This window comes from Muscardinus avellanarius (genome assembly GCF_963383645.1).
Source record: "Muscardinus avellanarius genome assembly, chromosome: 4".
NCBI lineage: Eukaryota > Metazoa > Chordata > Mammalia > Rodentia > Gliridae > Muscardinus > Muscardinus avellanarius.
In genome coordinates, this window is record NC_137789.1 from 38,418,089 (window position 1) to 38,442,666 (window position 24,578).

The 24,578-nt window shown below is 45.1% G+C and overlaps 1 protein-coding gene across 1 annotated transcript in view; it reads right to left on the bottom strand.

Annotated features, from left to right (window-relative positions):
• Positions 1–7,896: 7,896 nt before the first annotated feature.
• GRHL2 (grainyhead like transcription factor 2) overlaps positions 7,897–24,578 on the bottom strand; it is a gene marked incomplete at both ends in the record, with an annotated part of 113,389 nt that continues 96,707 nt past the window's right edge. The window contains 4 exons of the mRNA XM_080694440.1: positions 7,897–8,011; positions 9,338–9,402; positions 15,730–15,815; positions 19,745–19,836. Of these exons, the coding sequence (XP_080550566.1) occupies positions 7,897–8,011; positions 9,338–9,402; positions 15,730–15,815; positions 19,745–19,836 (358 nt within the window). The remainder of the gene's footprint in view (positions 8,012–9,337; positions 9,403–15,729; positions 15,816–19,744; positions 19,837–24,578) is intronic.

Genomic DNA, 24,578 nt, shown 5'->3' on the forward strand with positions numbered 1-24,578 from the left:
ATAGCCTCTGGGGCGGCCACTAAAGGAGCTGGGCCCTCCCCCAGGAGGCCTGCACACCCCCCCTCTGCCCCAGCAGGCTGTAGTTTTTAAGCTGTGAACATTTCGAGGTAAATTAATAAAGGAGAGGAAAAAGAGGCTCAGCTATTTTCCCACAGGTTTACACTAGTTGAGCTAATAGGAGTTTCTTTGAAAATCAAACACAAATGGTAACATAGTCCAAAGGCAGACCCATCTTGTTGTCTTTTGTGATTCCAAAAAGAAGGACTGCTGTATATAAAATATTGGGTATTGCAAACCAAATTAAGTGTTTTTGCCTTGTTAATGCATGTTTAGTGAGCACTAATACAATCTTACTACCGAAGACTGCTTTTAGTAGCTTATTGTGGAGTAAGCCAACCCTCATGAATGTCTGTGCCGTGTTCTAAAGTCAGATCTGTCTTTGCACCGATGTATCAATCAACAAGTATATTTTATATATTCCATAAAGTACAAGTGACCGTGACAGGGGCCCACCTTTGATCCTGAATGCTTTCCTGGGGTCACTGTGGCTGGAGAACGGAGGCAGGGCGGGTTCCAGGTGTCATGTCGCCGAAGCGGCAGGACGTTAAGGTGTATGAAGGAGGCGGGACCGGGCAGCCCCTTTGGCAGTGTGAGATTGGCAGACGGGGCTGTGCCTTTTTGAGCCCTTGGGTATTCTGCAAACTTGACAGTGATAGCCAAGTTCTCAGGACTTCCCAGTGGCTGAAGACACATTGCTCTAGAAAGTTCACTTTTCCACACCCCCGGTGGCCCTTCAGATCAGAGTCGGGGCAGTCGTCCAATTCATCATTAGAAGGCACATGCGGGTGCCTTCTGTGGTGGCCAAAACCCGCTCTGGGGAATCCCACAGTATTTGCCATCATGTGTTCTTTGAACATAAATTTCTATCTCCAGAAATTACAACACAAATTTGAGCTGCCGTGTGGGCTGCTCATTTGACTTGAAGGCTAAGAGAGAAAACCTCTGGTCACAGCAGACGACAGTCACTAGCAGTTGAGTGGCCTGGGGAGCTCCACATGCTCCAGGATGGAGCCTTCCCTGAGGGAAGGCAGAGAGGTCCCCAGGTCTGTTTGCAGCCAATCCACTTCTTGTAGAACAGGAACTATGGAAAGACAAACCTGACCACAAGGAAATGACACCCAGTGCCTCCTGTATCCAAAAAATCTAAATGTGTATGGTAGACCAAAAGGAAACTTGCTTTGTAGGGTAAAATATTCAGATCTGGACTCAGTAATCTTAATCTTTCTCTGCGCGTCAGCTGTTCACATTCTAAACCAAGACTTGCCAAATTCTTCCATAGGCCAAGTTGTAAAAAGCTGCTTTTAGAAAACAGGGAGTTAACCTGAATTGTGGAGCGCAGAGGGGGAAGAGGATCCAGCACACTCTACCGGTAGTATTTGAGAGTTGCATTCTACTTTTTTTCTGCCCTGAAATTGAGTGGAGTCAGTTAAGGTGGGAGAAACCCACCTGGGCTCTGCCCTAGGTTATGACAACCAGGAAATCTTGTTTCTTAGAACCCGGAACTGGAGTGAAGAACAAAGGTCTCCAGCTGTTCAGGAAAGAAATGGCCAGATGTGTGGCTGATGAATGCTGCTGCCCCCAGAGGGCACAGAGGTGGTCCTGGCGCTGGCCAGCCACTGGCCAGATCGTACTTCTCCATGCTGTCTCCTCCTCCTTCCAAGGAAGGCCTGGGCATGTCTAATCCAATGCGTCCAAGTTTGGCCAAGGGACTGCACAGTACCACAAGGGCTGATGCCTGGAGGTTTCTACCGCTCATGGACGGGCCTGCTCATTGTCTTAACTATATCCAGAAATCTATGAAAATGGAGCCCATTCTGCTCAATTAAGCCAGCCCAAGGGACTGGAATAAAGTGGTTTGTGATCTGCAAGATTCTGCAGAAGGCTTGACTGTTCATACCTCGCTTAGGGTGGGGAAGGGGTGCTGCAGACGTCAGCCCATCTCAGCGATGTGTTCCAGATGGACTTTCCACAAGTGGATTTAATGATCTCTATAAATCATATGATTTGGAGTGGCCCCTATGTCAGCTGAATTTGTGTAGCTCTTGCCTGGCATTAAAGCATGTTTATTGTTTAATATGATTGTCTGGAACATGAGATTTTCTTGACTATGATGCTCAGTGTCCGAGCTCATTGTGGTTCTTAGGCTCCACGCTTGAACTCTGGCCTCCCCCAGGCACACTTTTACCCTGGGGAGATACAGGAACTTCGGCTTGTGGGTGGGTGTATGGAAAACGGGTTTGGGCCCAAAGCCCTGTCCCAAAGCACCTCGGTCTGTGAATGGCTTCCTTCCTTCCATCCTGGCTTTTACTTTCTTTTCCACCCCCTCTCCTTCTCCAAGCTGGAATCCATTCATTAAGCACAAGACAAGGAGAATCTGAGACAACTTCCTCCTTCACGGGTCTGAGGAAGCCAAGGAAATGAATATGCACCTCTTCCCCTTCAGCCTCTCAGCCTAGGAGGTTCAGTGGAAGAGATAACAAGACACGGAGCCCACACTCCCATGCCATTGAGGTCAGGTGTGGCTGCCTTTGACTTGCCTTCATCCCGGAAGGCCAAGAGTAAGGAGCAAGGGCTCCGTGCTTACTATGTGAGCTATAGCAGGTGCCTCATGGACCAGCCAGACCGCACGTGGGCACTGAGCTGAGTACGATTGGTACCAAGTCACTTAGGGCGTCAATGGTAAAAAGGTGGCCAGGGACCTCTGCCCTGATGAGGAACCCACACACCTGCAACCTGACAATTTCCAGAACATTTCCAAATCTGAACCAATGGCCCAACCCAGTTCAGGCATGCAGGGCCCCAGTAGCAAGGAGTCAGCTTTCTCTCCATAAGGGCAGAGAGGGGAGCACAAGGGCTGCCCTTGGAAGAATGGAGGGCCTCCGCACAGGCCTCTCTTTTCATTGTCGGGAGTGTGCTCGGCACTTACCTGAAGTTTTCTTCAACCACCTCAAAGGTGGTTGAAGAAACAAGAAAAAGCATTGATTCCTGTATTTTCCAAGTAAGTAGAATATCAGTCAAGTCCACCTAAAGTTCAAAAATTGCTGCACGGAGAAGAGATGTTCATGTCAAGGATGTCATCGATGACTTTCAGCAGGCTTCTGAATAAACAAATGCTGACTCCATGTTCAGGACTTAGACAGGTACTTGGAACTTATCAGACTGGGTGTTAATACACAATACACAGTCCCAGACATCCCTGGGGATGCAAACAATGATTACAGTGTAGAGCCAACTTATAGGCACAGTTAAGAATGGCCAGGGCCTAAGGAGACTTGCTTCATAATTTCTTTTCTCAGTGCTATTCCAGAAAATGACTTTTTAACCATTCTCTAGAAGAAATGGTGAAGGCACTTTAAAACATGAGGCCCTTGAGCCTGCCAACCTCAAATTCATCTCAACCACCAGGATGAAGACAGGCAGGCAGGCTGCCTCAGTCTCTCTCTTCTCTTCTCTCTCTCCCCCTTCTTCCTCCTCCTCTTTCTTCTCTCTCTCCTCTCTCTCTCTCTCTCTCTCTCTCTCTCTCTCTCTCTCTCTCTCTCCTATGCATCTTTCACATAGCAGTATTTAATCACTCCCCTGGGCTCATCTTGAGGGTTCACTTGTGACCCCAAACAGCACCGAGCACTATAGTCTTGTAGATGTATGTGTGGGTTGGGGAGGGAATGTAGGTTTTATAGCAAAGTCATAAGAGACCAAGCTCACACCTCACCTGGAAACTTTTGTCCAGCCTTAAAAACAGTTGCAAAGTAGCTCACACCTGTGCCCAAATGGCACAGCAGAAATCAAGTTCCTTCTCTTATGGTGCATGAGGGGTGTTTGCTGCCTGGGGAGATGGTGGTGATATTCACCTTTGGTACCTTTTCACCAAGCCCTTCCTCTGCCATTTCTGGCTGATTGGAGGCCCCCACCATCTTTCCTCAAATCCCCAAGTCTCTAAAATTAACCTCTACAGCCATCTAGAAGATCTCAGAGAGGCACAAGGATGAAGGATCCCTGGGGACAAAGGTTACATGATGTCAAGTTGCTAGTCCATGACACTACTCAGGAAATGTCCTGATCCAGGGAGCTGGGGTTGGGTGGCACACCAGGGTCATGGGGTATACACCCAGGCTAAGCAGAGAGACTGCCTCAGGGGAGCTGTGAAGACCACTCACATCCCAGCACGACCTCCTCAGGTGGAGAAGATTCAGACCTCCTAATGAGGTCCTGGGGCACAGATCATGATAAAAAGCCTTGCAGCCCATTTTTAATCCCACAGTGGCTCCCAAATCCCATCAATAAGCACTTCCCCAGCCTCCTCTTTTCTACCCCTGGTCCAGGCACAGAGATTGCTGGAGATGCCACTGGGGTTGAAATCAGGGAAGTCTACTTGAAGACAATTTTTATCCAAGACGTGAAAGCTGCAGACAAGAGAGAGAGACGGGGGGCGGGGGGAGGGAGGGAGGGAGGGAGAGAATGAGAGAGAAGAACGTGGATAGGTTGTTTGGAGAGATGCTCTTGAGAGAGCATGACTGATGGCTGAAGGAGCCTGGTGGCTCTGCAACATGGCGACCACCAAGGATCACTGTGATCCACACAGGAATGGTGCTTGGAGTCATGCTGAAACTGGAGTTTAAGCCACATAGTTTTAGCCTCTACACAGAGGTTGGCATGGATGAAATGAGGAAGCAGAAGGTGCTGAGGGAAGTCAGGGGGGCAGTGAGCCTGGGAGTGATGACAGGAGAAGTGGGAAGACAGGACCTACTTGCGGCCCAAGGGACCAGTCAAGAACGACTCCCCTGGGAGCCTGGCATGGCCACATTGTTGGCCTCCTGATGTCTTCTCCTTTAACCCTGCGGTGGGGCCAGACAGAATAACTTCAAGAGCACAGGTACTGAGGTACCAGGGCAGCCTGAAGGTTTCCCAGGCCACATGGAGACTTCTTTCCAACTGATTAAAGAGCCCCGGCATTCACCTCACAGAAAACACCAGGCATTGTTATTTTATGTTATGAATATTTATTTTCTTCTTAAAAATGTACAAAAAATAAAATAACTGTATTTATAGTTTATAGATTCCCCCTCTCCCATTTACAAAACTATTAAGTTAACATTTACCTTTTTTTTTTATTAATGTGGGAGCAAATTGTACATAAATCAGTCTCCCCTGTGTGTCTTTAAGAAAGGGCCATTTTCAGAATTTGGCACAAACCCTCTACTTTGGGTGCACTTTCATGATTTTAAATAAGAAGGAAAAGGCTGTTTAATTCATTTTACACTTCCCAAGTTTCTGGGTGGGGACATGCTTTAGTCTCTTCAGGAACTAATTCCAACATGATACTGGATTGCATTTTTTCTATTGGTCCCAATTTCTAAACGCCAGTGAAGTCTAAACAATTTGGGATGAATAAGAAAAACACTTGTTTCATTTGTCCTCCATCTCTTATGAATTATTAATAAAAAAATAAGAGCTTACGTATTTGGGCACGATTAAGGGACAAAAAGGAAGAGATGAGTTTCCTACCTTTCTGGAGTGTTTTTGCTCAGGGATTTTGCTGGTCAAAGCTCTTAACTTACACGGTGAGCGACACATGGGAGTTAACTGTGGATACCCCAAGAACACAGAGGGGCGGGCTGGAGGGGACATGGCACCCCGTATCACGCTATGGTGGCACTCGCCTCAGATCCTTTGTCCCGACTGCTCAAGGACTTGGGACGAATGCAAAGGCATCTCTGGTTCATCTTCTGCCTTAGGGCAAGACCAGTAAACAGAGGCGGAAGGAGCAGGGAGGGGTCACCTGTGTTGGGGGGCCACAGATGATTTCTTTTCCCTACCCTGGAGTCCCGTGCCCCAGCTCTCAGGCCTGCCAATCACGGTTGACACTATTCCTAACCCAAGGAACATGGATAAGTGCATAGTCGGTCATGTATTTCCAAGCCTAAATTCATCCATCTTAAAACAGAGTCCCATTAGTACCCACGATGGTCCTGGAGCTGTGGGTCCAGGGCATAACAGCTAGTGTAGAGGAAGAGGAGACAGGCTGGACCAGGGCTGAACCAAGCATGCAAGCCTTTGGCAGCAATGGCAGGCAAAGTGATGTGTCCAGAGCAAACACAGAAAGGTGCCCCCTTACCACCCCCTGGGTCCTCCTGGGCCCAGCATCTGCTCTCCATCCTGTTCAATTCCTCTGCAGCCTCAAGCAGCAACATCTAGGCTAGAGGCAGCCCTCCCTCCTGCTCTCAGAGGCAGAAGAGGTAGAAGGGCAGGGCTTCCAGGTAAGACATCAAAGTGCTTTACAAACAAATCTGGACTCATACTCAGGCCCTGTCCTAGATCTGAGCCTGGGTGTGGGATGTTCCTGGCTCCCCAAAATCTAGTGCTTTGACCCACAGGAATGAACACAAGCCCCTAAAAACACCCTCGGCCTCCTCAAAGAGAACAGTGGCCTGCAGTGACACACCCTTCTGTGATGGCTCAGGGAAGTGGCTTTCTCCCCTTCCTCCCCCACGGCCGGGAGCAGGAGGATGAGGGTTCTGTCTCCTGGTCACTCCTGAGCCTGGTGGCGGCAGAGCCACGGCTCGTGGGGCTTTCTCACTCACACTTGCTTTCTCCAAACCCATATGCAGGAGCACAGGCAGATCGTCCCTCCCTTTCCAGTGTCCAGGGGCAGGAGGAATCCGGGCCTGCAGGTCAGAGCTGAGCAGTGGACAAAGCTCTCAGCACTGCAGCTGGGCTTTTTGAGGGGCCACTGAGATGAAGGACATGCTTGTAAACTGTGAGGCACTACAGCGTCTGGGATTCTTGTGATGGCCAGGGAGTTCTGCAGCAGGACCCAGTGACAGGGCCCCAGGCCAAACCCCTGCAGGGTCTCTCCAGAAAGCACAGGAAGGCCGGTACCCACACTAGAGAAGGAGCTGACACTTCAGGCAATAGGAACTTTTCCACGAGATGGCTCAAAGGAAGAGTCCAGCACGACGCATCATCATGAGAAAATGCCAGGGCCTCGGCAGAGAGTCGGGCCCATCAGGGACAAGTCACCCGAGGTGTGTCCAGTGGGGGACCTGGCACCAGTCACAGTCACCTGACGCCACCACAAAGGCCACTTCCCTAACCCAGCATGCGTCCTGAACAGGCGCAGAGGCAGAAAGCCTCTCTTAGCCAGTGGCAGTAAACATGCCCACGTACCACAGGTAAATATATTATTACAATACTATGAACATTATGTACAGGACTGTCAGGCATCCTTCCTGCTTTCCTTACCACTGCCGTGGGAGCTGAATGTCTTCTGTACAAGGCCCCGGGCGGCTGCCTCCTGGGATCTCCTGGACGTTTAAAGCAAGGTGACCTTCCCCAGAGCCACCAGAAGTGGCTTAGTTGACCACTAAGGGGGTGCCCACCTCTTACCCCACCTGTGACTACTTCACCCAACAAGTAGCTCACTTTGTCCAGCCACTCAGGAGATACAGAGAGGTGAGGAAGAAGGAACAAGATTTTATCAGGCTCCTCAGGATGAGCATTTGGCTGTGTTCTCTCAAAGGGCGTCCTTGGACGGTATCATATGGAGCCAGCAGTGAGCTGCAGAAGCCTGGAATCCAGGATCCAGGAAAAGGTGGGCAATAAATAAGGACCCGACAGGCTCAACTCAAGGTCCTGAGAGGCTCAGCCCTCAGCCCCATGCGGGAGCTGGCGGATGATAATCAGCGGGGCTCTGGCCTTGCTCCGCCTCCCAGCACGGTCTTGTAACAGTTGTGAGATGGGTGAGGTGGGTCTCTGGGTTCTGGGTAGCAGGAGGGCCCCCATCTCTCCCAGGGTGGAATGTGTTGAGCGCTCCTGCCAAGGGGGTGCTGAGCCCAGGGCTCAGATTTCCATGAGTGTGATCTTGAAGCCCTCCACCATGCTCTCCATGTTGAGGATGAAGGTGTCCTCGTTGGAGTAGTGTTCAATGATGTTATCATCCATGTTCACCAAGATGCTGCCAAGTGCGGGGAGGGTAGAGAGCAGAGATGTCGTGAACAGCGCGCTTAGTTCAGTGAGAGGGCGAGCTCTGGGCGGGGCGTTCCCTCAGCCATTCCTCTACAGTGGAGAGTGGGAGGTGCAGCAGGGAGAGGAGGCAAGGAGGGAAAGCCCTGGAAAACGGGATGTCTCTGCTTTCCAAAACCCAACTTCTCAGAACTGCCCTCATGATTCCTTATAAAACAAGACTTCTAGATCACTGCAGCTGACCTCTTGCTTTATAGACCAGTAAACTGAGGCTTAGGGAAGTTAGCAGAGCCTGAAATCAGTTAGCTATTGACAGAGCCATAACCTAAATAGTTAGTCCTCCTAACAATTTTCATTAAGCCACATCGACTTTCCCTCCTTAGCAGGAAGGGGAAAATAAACCAAAATTTAAGCTATCCTTGTTTAACAGGTAATATGTGTCTGTGTAGCAGAGACCTGTGTTTAAGCCTTGCAGCAACCCTGAAGGTTTTTGCAAATGAGGAAACTGGGCTTGGTGATGCTCAACTATTTCCCCAAATGGCTCAGCCAGCTAGGTTTCAGAACTAGCTTTGCCTCACTTTGAAGCTCTTCCTGTACCACATTTGACCTATGCTCCTGGTGAACTTAGCAGAACAGGAGTTTTGAGCTTCAGACCTGGGTTCGAGTCCGTGTTCTACTTACTGAACAGACCTGGGGTGAGATGCTGAAGCACCTTCTGGCTTATTTTCTTCATCAGTAAATTAGAGGCAATAATAGGTTCTACCTCTAAAATAGTAAGGATTAATAGAGGAACGCAATATAAAGCTCTCAGCAGAGGATCCAGGATATACTGAACACCTAGTAAATAAGAGCTATCGTTCTTAACAATGAGGACAAACAGGTGCAATAATCGTTTAAAAACATGTTGTTACTAATTACCTTAGGAGAACTCCCTATGTTCTCAACCTCTATTTGTTCCCATTGTACTACCCTGGAGCCCCCAGGAGCCACATCTGATTCCCTATAGACGCCACTCTGCAGAGGGTGCTTTGCTATTCTTCCCAGTGTCCTCACCACTTCCAGACCCCTCTAGCCCACCTGCTCATCCTGTCGTTGGTACAGGGCATTTCAGCTGCCCTCAGGACAGTGTGCTCTCTTCCTCTCTTATTAAAGACCTTCATAACACACTGCCCTTGCAAGCTGTTCTGGAAGGATGGCTCACAGTTTTCATAAAAGATGGATGGCAGAAGTAACAAAAGACAGGCATTATTTTAAAAAAGAAGGCATCATGTAGACTTCTCTGATGTGGAAGTCAATTTAAGTTCAGTTTCCCTCTTACCCTTTTTTGCTTTTCTTGTAAAGCTTTGCTATCTTCTCCACGGGGAGCCCGTACTTCTCCGATATCTGCAACAGCAATAGCAAGAGGCCAATGAGCACAGAATGGGAGCCCGAGGGGAGGCAAAGGAGAAAGCACCAATATCACTCTCTTGGACATTTTTCTGGACACAGTATGGTCTTGATTCATGAGTCAAAGTCTCAAACACTCATTAAAAGTTTTCCCTTTGGACAGACCTTAATCATTGCACAAAAGAGTCATCCACTTGGGAATTCGACCTATGATAAAAGTGGCATTTCAGAGAAAGATGGGATCTAATCATGACACTGGATTAAATAGGAAGCCATATAGAAAAACTGTGACAGGCTAACTTGGTCCCCTATCCCACTCTTTATGTCAAAAATTGTCAGGTGGATCAAAGATTAGTATGTGGGAGATGAAACATTCAAAATACCGAAAGAAGTCATGAATAGATTCTTTGTATAGCTATAATCTTAAAGTAAGAAAGATGTTGCCGGGCGTGGTGGTACATGCATGTAATCTCCGCATTTGGGAGGCAGAGACAGGAGGATCATGCAGATTCGAAGCCAGCCATGCTGGCTTAAGAGACCCCATTTCCAAATAAAAATATATATAAAAAAATAGGTCTGGGAGTGTAGCCTGGAGGTAAGAAGGGCTTCCAGGAACCCCAGTACCACCAAAAAAAAAAAAAAAAAAAGTAAGGAAGATTTTTCCAAGCAAAGTCTAAAACCTGGAGAAAAAAGGTTAAAAATTAATGAACCAGGTGTGGTGGTGCATGCCTGTAACCCCAGTACTTAGGAGGCAGAGCCAGGAGAATTGCAGGTTCAAAACCAGCCTCAGCAACTTAGTGAGGCTCCCAACAACTTAGGGAGACTCTGTTTCAAAATAAAAAATAAAATATGGCTGGGGATGTAGCTCGGTGTTCCCAGTAAAACACACACACACACACACACACACAGACACACACACACACACACACAGACACACACATACACACACACACCACAGGAAATGTCATAAAATTAAATATACACATATATAAAAACCACCATAGAAATTTTACAACAAATACACTGGGAGATATTTTCTCAACACAGATGAGAGATACAGAACTAACTTTCTTAAATTAAAAAGAACTGCAAATCACCAGGCATGGTGGTGTACACCTGTGGTCCCAGTACTTAGGAGGCTGAGACAGGAGGATCATAAGTTCAAAAACAGCCTCAGGAGGTAGTGAGGCTCTCATCAACCTAGCAAGATTCTGTTTCAAAAAAAAAAAAATTGGGCTGGAGGTGTGCATTCAGAGGTGTAATTCAATGTAACTAGAATGCCCTTGGGCTCAATGCTAAGTAACACACACACACACACACACACACACACACACACACACTGCAAAGAAGAAAAAATAAATAAAACCTGACAATTCAATGGGATTAAAAAAGGAGATAACATGAATAACATAGAAAAGCAATTCACAGAAGAAAATATAATCAATAAGTATATGCAAAAATGTTTCATCTCACTTATATTTCTGAAGAAATATACTTAGAGAAATGCAAAGATTTTCAAAACATTACTATTTAAAATAGAGAAAATAAAGCAGGGCATGGTGGTGCACACTGCAATCCCAGCATTCAAGAGGCAAGACAAGATGATTACAGTTTGCGGACAGCCTCAGCTACTTAGTGAGACCCTGTTTCAAAATAAAGAATAAAAAGTAGGGCAGAGGTTGTAGCTCAAAAGTCAAATGCCCCTGGGTTCCAGCCCCACATCCAGAGAGAGAGAGAGAGAGAGAGAGAGAGAGAGAGAGAGAGAGAGAGAGAGAAGAGAGAGAGAGAGAGAGAAAATAATGTATACCATTCATTTAACATATTTTGACATTTTTACAGTTAAAAACTCTGCAGTCATTAAAAATAGTCTATTTTCTCCAAGTGATGCTGATTAAGAGACTACTCAGTAACATTTGGTGATGGAGTCTCAATTCTACCTGGTGTCTAGATTCTTCTGGAGAATGATGTTCTGGCAGGTATGAGAGGGTCAGAACCATTAAATAAGAAGAATCATCTACTCCTTCCTACAGGAAAGTGACCTAGTTTGTCAGAGTAAATAATAATTCCATTCATCTTTGTTGATAAAGAGATTCTTTTCAGGATGGTGAGAGATCAAGGCTAGTACAAATAAAACTGTTTTCCAAGATAGGCATTTTCCATATCTCTCCACGAAGAAACCAGTAAGTCTAAGACTTAAATATTCAAAAAGACATAGTCATGATCTGAATATAAGACAACCAAGTTTCCCAACCCACTCTTCCTCTCCTTCCTGTTGCGTGTGTGTATGGTGGACCCATGACCTTTATCTCATGTAGAGATTTGTAGGACAACCTCACAAATATCTCAAGGAAGAGTGCAATGTCTGCTGCGTCTAAGAGTATCCCAATTTCTACATAACAGAAATACTCCACCCTCTAAAGACGCTTGACTTACAGGCTGTAGGAAATCTGTGTAGGCTACAGAAACATTGCCACCACCCGCTACTGTTCACGTCTGAGTCAGGCCTCAGCTCCCACCTGGGTGGCAGCAGTGCTCTATTCTCTCTAGATAACAAAGAATCTGAGGGACCAGAAGAAGAAGGCTTTATGATGTATGCTTGGAGTAGGTATGACTCCAAATGATGGTTTGGTAATGAAAGCCAACCTTTACCAGGGACTTAGCTTATGCCAGGGGCCAAGCAGACTTTTATATCTATATGATCTCACTTAATCCTCATAACAATCCTGGGAAGTAAGTACTACTGTTATTTCACTGGAAGGATGAAGAACAGGTTAAGAAACTAACTCAGTTAATAAAAGGCACTATTAGAATTTGAACAGATTTTCTGAGTCCACAGTCTATAAGGTGACCTCTGAGCATACATGTGTGTATACATGTGTACATGGGTCTTGTTTTATGCAAACACACACATATTACCAATATGCATGTGTATTTACCAATATAAACATATACATATGTGCAGGCTGCCTTCCATACCTGCAGGTTCTGTATTTACAGATTTGACCAACCCCAGGTCAAAAATATATTTTTTAAAAATGATGTCTGTTTGAGCCGGGCATGGTGGAGCACGCTTGTAATCCCCACGCTTGGGAGGCGGAGACAGGAGGATCGCGGTGGTTCGAAGCCAGCCGCACTGGCTTAAGAGACCCTGTTTCCAAATAAAAATATAAAAATAGGTCTGGGAGTGTAGCCCGGAGGTAGAAGGGCTTCCAGGAACCCCAGTACCACACACACACAATATATATATATATATATATATATGTCTGTTTGGAACATCTATAGACATTTTTTCTTGTCATTATTTCCTAAGTAACACAGTACAGCTATTTATATAGCATTTATATTGCATTTGGTAGTATAAGTAATCTAAACATGATTTAAAGTATATGGGAGGGTGTATATAGGATTTATACAAATATGAAGGGACTTGAACATTCATGGATTTTGGTACTGCAGGGTGTCTTGGAACCAATTCTTAATCCTGAAGAATGACTGTATACTTGTACTGTTTATATTTATTTTATATATGTAATGTATATACTACAATGCACATGTGTATATATTTATTGCATTCTATGGTATATAGCTATATTACATACAGGCATGTATATATTACAATATGCAAATGTATACTGGTAAATGTCACTTGAATAAAATGTCATACACTAGTGAGATCCTGGTCCTCAGAGAACCCAGACTCTGGCAGGAATGCTTTCTTACCCCACTCAGGACCTCAAGTAAACTCCAGGTACAATAACAGTGAGCAGGATGCAGTGTTCATGAGAATTCTACCATCTTTGTCAGGTGTTCAAGTCGCCACCTCTACATCACCCCCAAGTTGCAGGGCTGTCCTGTCTTCCCTTTGTATCTCTCCACCACCCTGCATCTTCCGAGGGTCCTAAAAGAGCCCCTCTTGTCCAGTTCTCCCATTTGCATAACTCAGGAAGCAAGAAGAAAGCTTGTGTGTGTGCTTTAATAAAACCTTTTCTTTCTACACTTGAAGGAGAGATGAAGTCAGAATCTGACCAAAGCCTGGCATATCTGCCTTCTTCATAGTTTACAGGGTCAAAGGATGCTAACTTCTGCCCTCCATCTAACCAGAACGAGGAGGTATGGTGAGCTCTCCCTAAAAAGGACCAAGAGCCAGATGCAGCTGTGGTGGGAAGCGCAGGTGGAGTTTTGGGTGTGCCATTTGGATAAGAGTAGGGGTATCATTTAGTTCCTCTCTGGTCCAGTGAGATCACATCTCTAGGACACTTGTGAAAGTGGCCACATGTGATGGAAAGAAAAGACACCAAAGGCAAAAGCAGGACCACAGAATAGCAAGTCGGCTCTGAACTGGGCTAGATCAGGTTCCCACACCTAGTTCATCTGCGGGTGCCCTGAGAAGCTCTGTGTAAATAGATTCCAGATCCCAAGCCCTTCACCTGCTCCACCTCCCATTCAGCAGAAGCAGACTCTCCAGAGTTGAGGTTTGGCAATATGTGTTTGAAACAACTGCTTTGGTAACTTTCATATTCACCTCTACCATAGCTAAGTCATTTTAGCAATAAGCTTATGAACACTGTACCTCCAAGCTACACCCCCAGCCCTAGTTTTTAGTCTTTTTATTTTTTTGTTTTGTTTTGTTTTTTTCGGGTCTGGGGATGGAACCCAGGGGCATTCGACCTCCGAGCTACACCCCCTGCCCTATTTTTTCTTCTTTATTTTAAAACAGGGTCTCACTGAGTTGCAGAGGGCCTCACTAAGTAGCTGAGGCTGTCCGCGAACCGCGATCCTCCGGTCACAGCCTCTCGAATGCTGGGATTACAAACGTGCATCACCACGCCCAGCTTAACAGTGTTTTTTGCAGGATGGTCCTTCCTGCACTGATTAGAATTGCCAAGGGACTCACTAACATTGCTTCAGGGAGGAAGTCTAAAATCTACATTGCTAATTTCCATCTGTATTATTTTAAAAATTCATGATGAACACTATATACATACATATATGTAATATATATGTATATTATATACACACATATATCTCACAGCTCACCATTTAAACAATTTTAAAACATACAATTCAGCGGTACTTTAGTTCATTCCCAACATTACACAACTATTTCCTCTCTCTAATTCCAAAGTATCTTCACCACTCCTAAAGGAAATCCATTAAGCAGTCACTCCACTGTCTACTTCCAGCCCCTGGCAACCACAAAACTCTTTCATCTCTCTATGAATGTCTGTCCTGGATATTACCTATGAATTGGATCATGCAATAATACTGAATCATACAATATTTGGCTTTTATGACTTGGTCAGAAATTCCACTCAGTATATATCAGAAAGAATTGGAAACAGTTGTTTACACAAAAACTTGTTCATGGTTGTTCTTATTGTTCACAATAGTCAAAAATTTTTTTAAAATCCAATGCCCATTGACCGATGAACTACAAAACAAAACATGGTATATCCATAAAATGGAATATTACTCAGCCATGAGAAAGAATCAAGTATTGGTTTATACTACAATGTGGATGAACATTAGAAAAAGTACAATGAAACAAAGAAATCAGCGACAACAGATCACTTTATATGATTTCACTTATAAGAAATCATATTTTTTAATGTTTGGCCCCATAACTCAAGATGCTTCAAAGAGTATAATGATTCTGTTCCATTATTGCAGTTTTCCAGACCAGCCAGCAATTTTGGACTATGTCCCAGGCTATCCTTATCTCTCCATTACTGTAAAAAAACCCAATCTTCTATAACATAGTTGTACAGGGGGTAGAACTAGTACTCCAAGCAGAGTCATATTTGGATGGATAATACATGAATAAAATATGAAACAACTTTTTCCAGGCCTAACTTTGGTAATGCTAGACTAGGTCAGAGATGGGAGGGAAAGAATCATATACCTGATCGCTATAATTCTGCAATATTTTTTCCTTAACCAAGAGGTCATATTTTTATTTTGGATTACACTACCATAACTAACAAGACACTTAATTGGTTTTCTTGTGTGCATATTTAGAAGCTAAATGTATCTAATTTGGTTTCATGCAAGGAGACAAATGAAAATTCCCAGCTTAACCTTCCTCCACACATCTTACGGTGATTCGCCTTAAACTGACAGGGAATTGGCAGTTTTCCAAAATTCTCTTCTTAGGATGCTAACAAGCCATGACAGCCAGAGATCCATGTCTCCACAGACCTTGGCGTTTCCTTTTTCTTCATAAATCTTGTGCTGGAGCCTCCGTGGTGGCTGCATTTGAATAGATGCTTTAGCTCAGGAGAATACCGCAGGTCTCCTGGAGGGTGGAAAGGGTTCTCCACTTACCGCATCCATCAGGCCCTTCACTGTGGGAGATTTCAGCATCAAAGCGTCAAACACATCGTCAGTCTCCTTCCTCACATAAAGGAGCACTAGAAGAGAAGAGGAGAGGACTGTATGCCCCGAGCTAGACTCCCAGCCCCATTTTTTATTCTTTATTTTGAAATAGGGGCTCACTAAGTTGCTGAGGCTGGCTGCGAACCCAGATCCTCTGCTCTCAGCCTCCAAGTACTGGAATTATAAGTGTGCGCCAACAGGCCCGGCTTCTCCTGCCTTTTCCTTTGGAATTCTCATACCTCTCTAGCTTATCTGAGCTAGAGAGCTTGCTTGAGGCCTGCCTGTTTCTCCAAATGGACTGTAGACTCCCTAAGTTCAGGGGCTGGGACTGTAACTGTCTGCTACAAGTTTGGCTCCTGGCACATACTAGGGGCTCCGATGGGTAGCCAGTAATATTTGTTAAATGGACAATTAGGCAAAGAGAAGAAGTTGGTCACAGGAAAGAGGTCATAAAAAGATCACATACCCATGGGGCTGGGAGGTAGCTCAGAGGTAGAATGTCCCTGGGTTCAATCTCTAGCACCACAAAAAAGAAGGAAAAAAAGAAGGAAAGAAGAAAGAAGAAAGAGAGAAAGAAAGAAAAAAAGAAAGAAAGAAAGAACAGGCAGGAGAGAGTATACCATAAGTTGACCTTGCCAGGGTGAGGGTGGGACAAGATCCAGGAAGGTGGCCTTGAAGGTCTTGGGCCTCTGTGCAGCAGATGGGGGGTGGAGAGAGCAGACCCCAAACACACACCAGCAGGTGCACAGGCCTGGGAGGGCAACGGGCTCGTCAGTGGAGGAGGAAGCTTAGGATGTGGAGCAGTACAGGTCAGGCAGGCTTCCTGCTGCAGGCCCTGGTTGTGCAACTTCGGCAAGCCTAGATTTCTTCTGTGAAGCAAAGACAACAGTGTCTCCTGCACAGGGCTGCTGTGTGGGGCCAGGGAATGAGGCCCAGGTGGCATGCATTGCTCAGCACTGGTGCATGGTGAGCGCCTAGCCCTTCACTGCTGGAAACAAATAGGAAGCAATTGTGGTTCTAGGGCCCTCAGTGATGTGGAATACAGCTTTCCTATCCAATTCTCTGCAAAATAATGTTTTTAATTTGAGAATTTGCAGGATAAGGAATAATAGGACTCCCGGTATTCCTAGAGAGGGGTAAATGGAGCTCCGAGAGGATGGAACGCTCCCCAGGGTCCCACAGACATGACGGCTGCTGCTGCTGCTTCTCCTACTCACTGCAGTCTTCTTTGATTCTTCCTTTTTCTGCAGAATTGTGCTGGAACTGGCTCCCAGAAAAACCACAGCTGCCACTCAGATGCAACCCCTCGGCCCCCATGAGAAGACTGCCCTTTCTGTTTCTCTTCTCCTGGTGATGAGACTTTTGATTCTTCAGCAGGAAGAAAGAGGGCCAAGAACAAAGTCCCATGCACCTGACCACTCTTGTAAAAAATACATGGGTCAAAAAAAACCTGCCGAGGAGCCTAGATCCCAACTACAGTCAGATACCAGCTGCGCTACAATCGCCATCAACCAGAACAAAGTTGGAGCTAGAAAGTGGAATTAGATCTAACCCAAAGTACCACCTCTCCTGCCCCTCCTCCTCCATCCCCAAGGACTTCATTAACGCTGCTGCTTTACAAAGCCCAGGTCAACAAGAATACACAGGATTCTGCCTGAATTTTCTTTCTGCAGCCAGTGAATGGTCAGTTAGTGTATGACAAAGAAAGAAAGGAAGGGAGAAAAAAGAAAGAAAAAAGAAAAGGAAGGAAAAAAGAATGAAATTGTAGTATTTCTTTTTTATCAAATATAAAAATAAAACATCTATTAAACAAATAAGTTGATTATGTCTTCAAAGAAGTACAAATTTAGTTCTTTGGAAGGAGTATTTCATAGCTACCATTGCAGCTAAAATGATCTTGTGATCTAATGGGCATTATAAGAAGGATCAGTGTTAGTGGTATACAGAATAATAACTAGAATATGGAACTCCAGTTGCATCCGGATTAGGGAAGTTAAAGGGAAAAAGGAGATTGGTGGCTGCTAGAGATAAAAGTTCTATAACTTCTCAAAGTTCTCAACAGAAAAAAGAAAAGGAATTTCCAGCAGGCTGACTCATCCTATTAAAATGAGTAGTGCAGGCGCTGTTTACAAATCCCCTCTTTTGAGTCCTTGTCTTTGAAATAAGGTGGCTCTGCCATGTTTTCCTCAGGAGAGGCTGGAAGAGGCTGAAGGTGTGCAGCACCAGGTGATGGGTCAGGGAGGACCAGTTCCCCTCCTCCTGCTGAGTTTGTTGACAGCCAGACAAGGGCTGGGGTGCTGGGCTCACAGTGCACCCTGCTGCTTGCCCAAGGAGTCAGCTTTCATTAGCTCTGCATCTGTGGCCGAGCAGCCAGAATAATCACTCTACCAACCCCAGCAAGAACAACTATCACGTCCCAGACACCGCGGCTAGAGGCAGCCAGCCACAGGGGCTGCCCCCAGGTGACTCCATCAGAGACATCCTGACAAGCAGCTATGAAGCCAAAACAATGAACAGTAATGCTTTTGGTGGTAATTATGCTTGTTCTCTCTCTTGAGGAACTTTTGACATATAAATAGGAACCAGCAGTGACGCTAACTCTCTGAGACCATCAAACTTCAGCTCAGAGTGGGAGCTCCAAGCAAGGGGCTCGGCAGCGCCACTGTCCTCTTTCAGAAAGGTCATTTCTAGGAGAAGATTTCTTATTGCTGGCAGGTTATGGCACCCTCATGTGTCCCCAGGTTTACTTTTCATTACAGCCCAATACAATTTCTAGTGGAAGTTTCTGTGCTACCTTCACAACATCTCAAGAATAGTGTTTGGACAGTCCACCAAGCACCAAATAGGGATGTGAGCTACAATTATGTACGCCTGTGCGATTTTTGATTTCCATAGAATGCCACTCTAATTCTGAAGTATAGGATAAAAAGGGTGCCCAGGCATGGGGTCCAAAGTGTACTTCAATATTTGATGGTGAGCCTGTGAGGCCAGAGTGTTTGTTAAAGGCTTAAATGTTGCCAAATTAACAATTTTTGCATGCAGGCTCTTTCCATTCTGAAATGCTCATTACTCATACACAGTATGATATCATAACTCAAATAGATATTGACCTAATAGTAGCTGTCCTCACGGCCAGTGTCTGTGGACTTCAGTCATCCCCCCTTTATAGATGAGGACTCCAAGGAGCAAGAGAGTGAAGAACCTGGCCAGGGTCAAGCAGCTCAGGGGGCGGAGGTGGGCTACAGAGGGAGTGCTCTTGGCCATTATGCCAATCCCGTCACATTAAATAGGAAAAAATTAAATTTCTCCATGGTGAAAATCTGTGTTCATGTTTAACACAGTAAGCTGAGTCATTACAAGTCTAGTACCTATCAGCCCTCGGAGTCGGCTGTAGCAGGGCACTGGGGGAAACGGCTCCCGTACACATGTCCCTCTTACTATGAGGAAGGGTGACAGCGCAGCATGCAGATGCTGGGCAAGATCCCCATGTTCTCAGCCCTCATTTCTCACCCTCTTAGTGAAGGGGAATAGGACCCTCGAGTCTGAGGGAATGAGACAGATGTAAAGTCGTGGGAAATGGGCTCATTTACTCCTGTGAGACTGACCATTTGTGTTTATTGAATGCCTCTCAGTCACTGCTTCTGAAGAAGTATTATTGTCACATACACAGTTTCTTTTTAACCCTGTGTCTCACTGCTGGATGAGTCAGGAGATCCATTACCATTCTTCTCCCAAGACATGGTTCTCCCAAGAACCAGTGCCCAGAAAGAACAAATCTTACGTAAGATGCTTAAAAGGACAGAATTTAACACAAAGGAAAAGATTGTGAGCTTCTTGTGTGAATAAAAACTCAGTATGGCTGCAGTGGGGGCCAGATGTGGCTGCAAGCTCTCCTAGGTGAGATGCCTGCCCTTCGTGCTGGAGGGCTGGGAACTGAAACCGCGCTGTGCAACTGGAGAGATACCTCGCTTTATCCCTTCTTCCTTTATCTGCTTAGAAGGTGTTGGACCAAACTCCTCTTCCATGGGCCTGAACATCCGCTTAACAAGGACACTGCTGTGGGAAAAAAATAAAAATCAGCAGAAATTGTAAAGTACAGCAGACAGGGTATCAAAATACAAGTTCAGGTATGTGGCACCCCTATCCTTTTCCCGGTTTCTCTACAACTGGACCCACTAACTAAACTCCTTCCCCTTGCAGATCCCAAATCATACCTGTTTGAAGCAGAACACACGTTCTACCATCTTTAGGGTGCAAACCTAAGACCTGCCCTGCATTGCTGAATATGGGTCCACAAAGATGAGAACTCTGGATTTTAACCACTCCAGCCTTAACTTGTCTCCCTTTTTCTGTTCAGAAGATCAGGACTTAGGGAAAGCAGGAATGAGTCCTGGTATTTGTTACATACATTCCCCATCCCATCTGGCTACAGCCTGACTGTGCTGGTGCTGCCCACTCTTGCCAGCCCCTTAGGTAAATCAATCTCAATCTCTCTCTCTCTCTCTCTCTCTCTCTCTCTCTCTCTCTCTCTCTCTCTCGTCTGGGTTGGGGTACACTATGTTGCCCAGGCTGGCCTTGAATTTGTGACCTTCCTACCTCAGCCTCTTAGGTAGCTGGGATTGCAGGTGTGCACGCTCCTTAGGACACAGGAGGAAATTCTGGAAAGGACACAAGCCTGCCTTGCGGGAACTTGTAAGGCTGTCCTGATTTCCAGCTGTTTCCCTCTCCCCCTGGTCAGAGTAGAGGAAAGTTCCTTTAGGACCCAGACCTGGCTGTCTGGTATTTTTCTTCTCCTCATGTGAGGTTCTAGTCCCTACTCCTGGGAGCCCATAGTGCCAAGACCCTGTGGGACCTCAATTGGGCCGGTTCTGATAGTTTAGCATTTCTTCTCAAAATCCCTGTCCATTCCGACACTCTAGGAAAGGGAAGCATTGTTTGAGAGATACAGAACTGGAAGAACAGAAATCAGAAGTCATCAATGGCAAGAAAATGCTCCCAACTGTGATCGTACTATTCTTTAAGCTCTCAAGGGAGGAAGCACAGGTGTGCAGAAACTTTTATTCTCTCTACAGATTCCTGGGCTCGTGAAGAAATGCCAGACACACAGTTCAGCAGAATTTTTCCCCCCCCTTTGGTAGTACTGGGATTACTGAAAGCCCTTCTAACTCCGGGCTACACTCCCAGACCCATTTTTATATTTTTATTTGGAAACAGGGTCTCTTAAGCCAGCACGGCTGGCTTCAAACCTGCGCGATCCTCCTGTCTCCTCCCAAGCGCGGGGATTACAAACGTGCACCACCACGCCCGGCAGTTCAGCAGAATTCTTAAGACAGGAGCTTTGGTGCCAGATTACTTTAGTTTAAATCTCTGCTTTATAACTTGCTAGCTTTGGGGACTTGGAATGAATTTCTCATCTTCCCTGGGCCACATTCTCCTTTATAGGAGGTTGTTGACAAAGAAATGACAATATTTGAGAAGATGGTAATGCATTAATTATCCTGAGTTGATCATTACACACAGTATACGTGTATCAAATTATATACCATACCTCAGGAATAAGCACAAATATTATATTTGTAATTTAAAAGTAAAAAGTAAAAATTAGTTAATTCCTAAAGTTTTATGATAATCCTCTTGTTTCAGTTTGTGATGTCAAATGCTGAGATCGCAGATCTCTGGCTTGAGGACCTCTTGGTATAATTCAGTTTTCTTCCTTTCAAAACAAGTAACATTTCCCTCTTTGTCAAATTTTGTCATAGTAAACACCTGAGCTACACTGGCTAATGTGGCTTGAGAGACAGCAGAAGTTCTAAATCTGTGTACTTCATGAGACCCTGTTTCCAAGTAAAAGAATAAAATTTAGCTTGGAGGTAGAACGCCCCTGGGTTCCATCCCCAGTACACACACACACACACACACACACACACACACACACACACACACGAAGCTGTTGAGAGAATGAAGTGGATTTACGTATGTAAAGTACTCACCAGATTCCTTGAGGTATTAGAGGAAGATGATGATTATAAGTTGGAGAAATTTGAGCAAGACAGACATGGAGAAGACTTAAATAAAGCAGACAGTTTGAAAGAGGTGAGAAATCCTATTTGCCGTCACAGAGCACAGAGTTCAAACCACCACTCTAGTCCAGCTGAAGGACTAATGCCAATAAAGCTCCCTCTATGGGAGGTTGACATTGTATCAATCCCAAATACCCAGATAGACAAACCCCTGCAACTCCCTATTGGCATTACTATGAGCAGGAAGTTATCAGTTCTCAATTCAAACTAATGGTAGGGTCCAGAAGTAGAAAGACGACATGGGACACCACTGGGGACAGCCTAAGAGCATTTCTATTAACTCTAGTAGTTTAAGGTGGTGACGCTTTATCTTCTCATTAATCAATCAAATTCCTCATTAAGACTTCGAGTTTTACAAAGCACATTTTATTTCCTTGATCTCTTAAGTCTCATGAACACTCTGCGAGCCAGCCAGGGACAGGTCCAATTTTATGTCCATCTCAGTGAGGATGGAGAGTTCAATATGTTAAGGGTCTTAGTGGGGCGATGGAGCCAGTAAGTGGAACAGGATGTTCAGAGACTTTGCCTTTGAGAGAATAACCTCATGATAAAGTTACTCAATAAATGAGATGATGATAATGTAAGGGTATAAAAAATAATATCAAGAGTCAGCCTTCTCTTATATTATCCCCTAGCATGTTAAACAATGAAAACAGCTAAAGGAAAAATCTAAACTTCAAGTCCCAGCTGAAAGCAGTAATAAGCTTTTAGGGCGCGGTTCCCTCTGCCTTCTCCTCGCTACTCCGTCATGAAATCAGGCTGTGTTACTATGTCACGTTTTGGAACTGGAGTGACTATGGTCTGAGGATTAAAAGATTAGAAAATCCATTCACATAACTGTCAGTGGCCCCTAGTTAATAGTGGGTAATTGGCCTGAAATATCACTCTTGCATGCTGGGAGGTTTTCTGAGTTAGCTGAGCTAGTGCTTCCCCCCCCCTCCTTCACCAAGTGAGATTTATTTATATTTGTCCAGTGTTGAGTTTTGATAGCACCCTGTTCTGAGCCATGACAGACTTTGCCATTAAAATAAGATCTTAGATAAGTCACACTTCTCTTGGCAAGTCAAATATGCTGTTGTACACTTTCAAATCTATAAACCCAGTAGGAGTCAGTGCTTTTTTTTTTTTTTCCAGTATTGGGGATTGAACCCAGAAGTATTCTACCTCTAAGCTACAACCCCCCAGCCCTATTTTTTATTTTTTATTTTGAAACAGTGTCTCACTAAGTTGTGGAGGGCCTCACTAAGTAGCTGAGATGACCTGAGAACCTGCAATCCTCCTGTCTCAGCCTCCCAAGTGCTGGGATTACAAGTGTGCAATACCATGCCTGGCTAGGAGTCGGCACATAATGTGCTCTGAATTCAACTGTTTCATTTCTTTTCAGAGCAAGGCCAAAAAGAAGGCAGATGTGACCAGCCCATTTGCCACATGAAAGGTGCACATGCTGCAGGCCTCCTAGGGCCCGGGTTAGCAAGGAAAGACTGGAGGACAAGGAGAGGGTGCTTTCTCTGACATCAGTCTCCAGTCAGTGGCACCATGAGGCAGCATGTTCAGCCACTGGCTTGTGGGATCAATCTCAGGAAAAGCAAGTCCCTGCGGCACAAATAAAGAAGTGTTAAATTTCATGAGAAAAATATTGGGAAAGTGTGGGGTCTGAAGCAAGCCTCTGGCCATAGCTGGGCGAGGCAACTCTGTGTCCTACCTGCCAAGCTGAACTGCCCTAGACGTTGGGTGCCTGGTGAGAAGATAACCAACCGAGAGTACAGAAAAAGGTTTCAGACACCATGGAGACATAGTCTATGTGTCTCACAACTCTGCTTACGACCTGTAAGTGCTAATTACTGCAAATGCCCTAAGTAAATGGAGGCGTCTCCCACACTTTTAATCTCTGAAAAGAGAGGGTCATCTTGCATTCAAGTTCTCAGAAACTCTTTCACATTATGGGATAGAATCTTGATTAATGTATTTCCAATGGTTTACTCTTGGGGATGTCAGTTTTTATTTATTTTTATTTTTTTATTTTTGGGTGATACTGGGGGTGGAACCCAGAGGCTTTTCCAGGCTATAATCTCAGACCTATTTTATATTTTATTTGGAAACAGGGTCTCACTAAGTTACTGAAAGCCTCACTAAGTAGCTGAGGCTGGCTTCGAACCTGTGCGATCCTCCTGTCTCAGCCTCCCAAGCGCGGGGATTACAAGCATGCACCACCATATCCAGCGATGTTAGCCTTTAATCAGTGCTAGTTTGGGGCATTTAAAGAATTCACCCAACAAAATCATTTTTTTAAAAAACTAGAAATTTAGAAGCTATTATTGCTTTTAATAGCAAGTTATAAATGACCGGGACAGTAGACTCCAGAGAGGTTATTGAAAATGGAACTATAGATATTTCTGTTTTTTCTTTGTAGCCACAGGTCAAGAATCAAGAGGGTTAGAGAATAAGGCAAAATACATGAAGCAAGTGCTAGGAAGTGCAGCTACATACTGGCTCAACTCATGCTTCCATCACTGACCAGTTAGATGACTTTTAACAAGTTTTCTAATCTCTTGAAGTCTCAATTTTCTCATTATCAAAAAATGAATGAGTAGGAATTTGGGAGAATTCAATGAGACATTAGATAAGGCATATACGGCACTTAGTCCAGTGGCGCCTCGCCAAGGTATGCAGTAAATGTTAATTATTACATTTACACAAAACAATAGCCAAGTTCCTGCT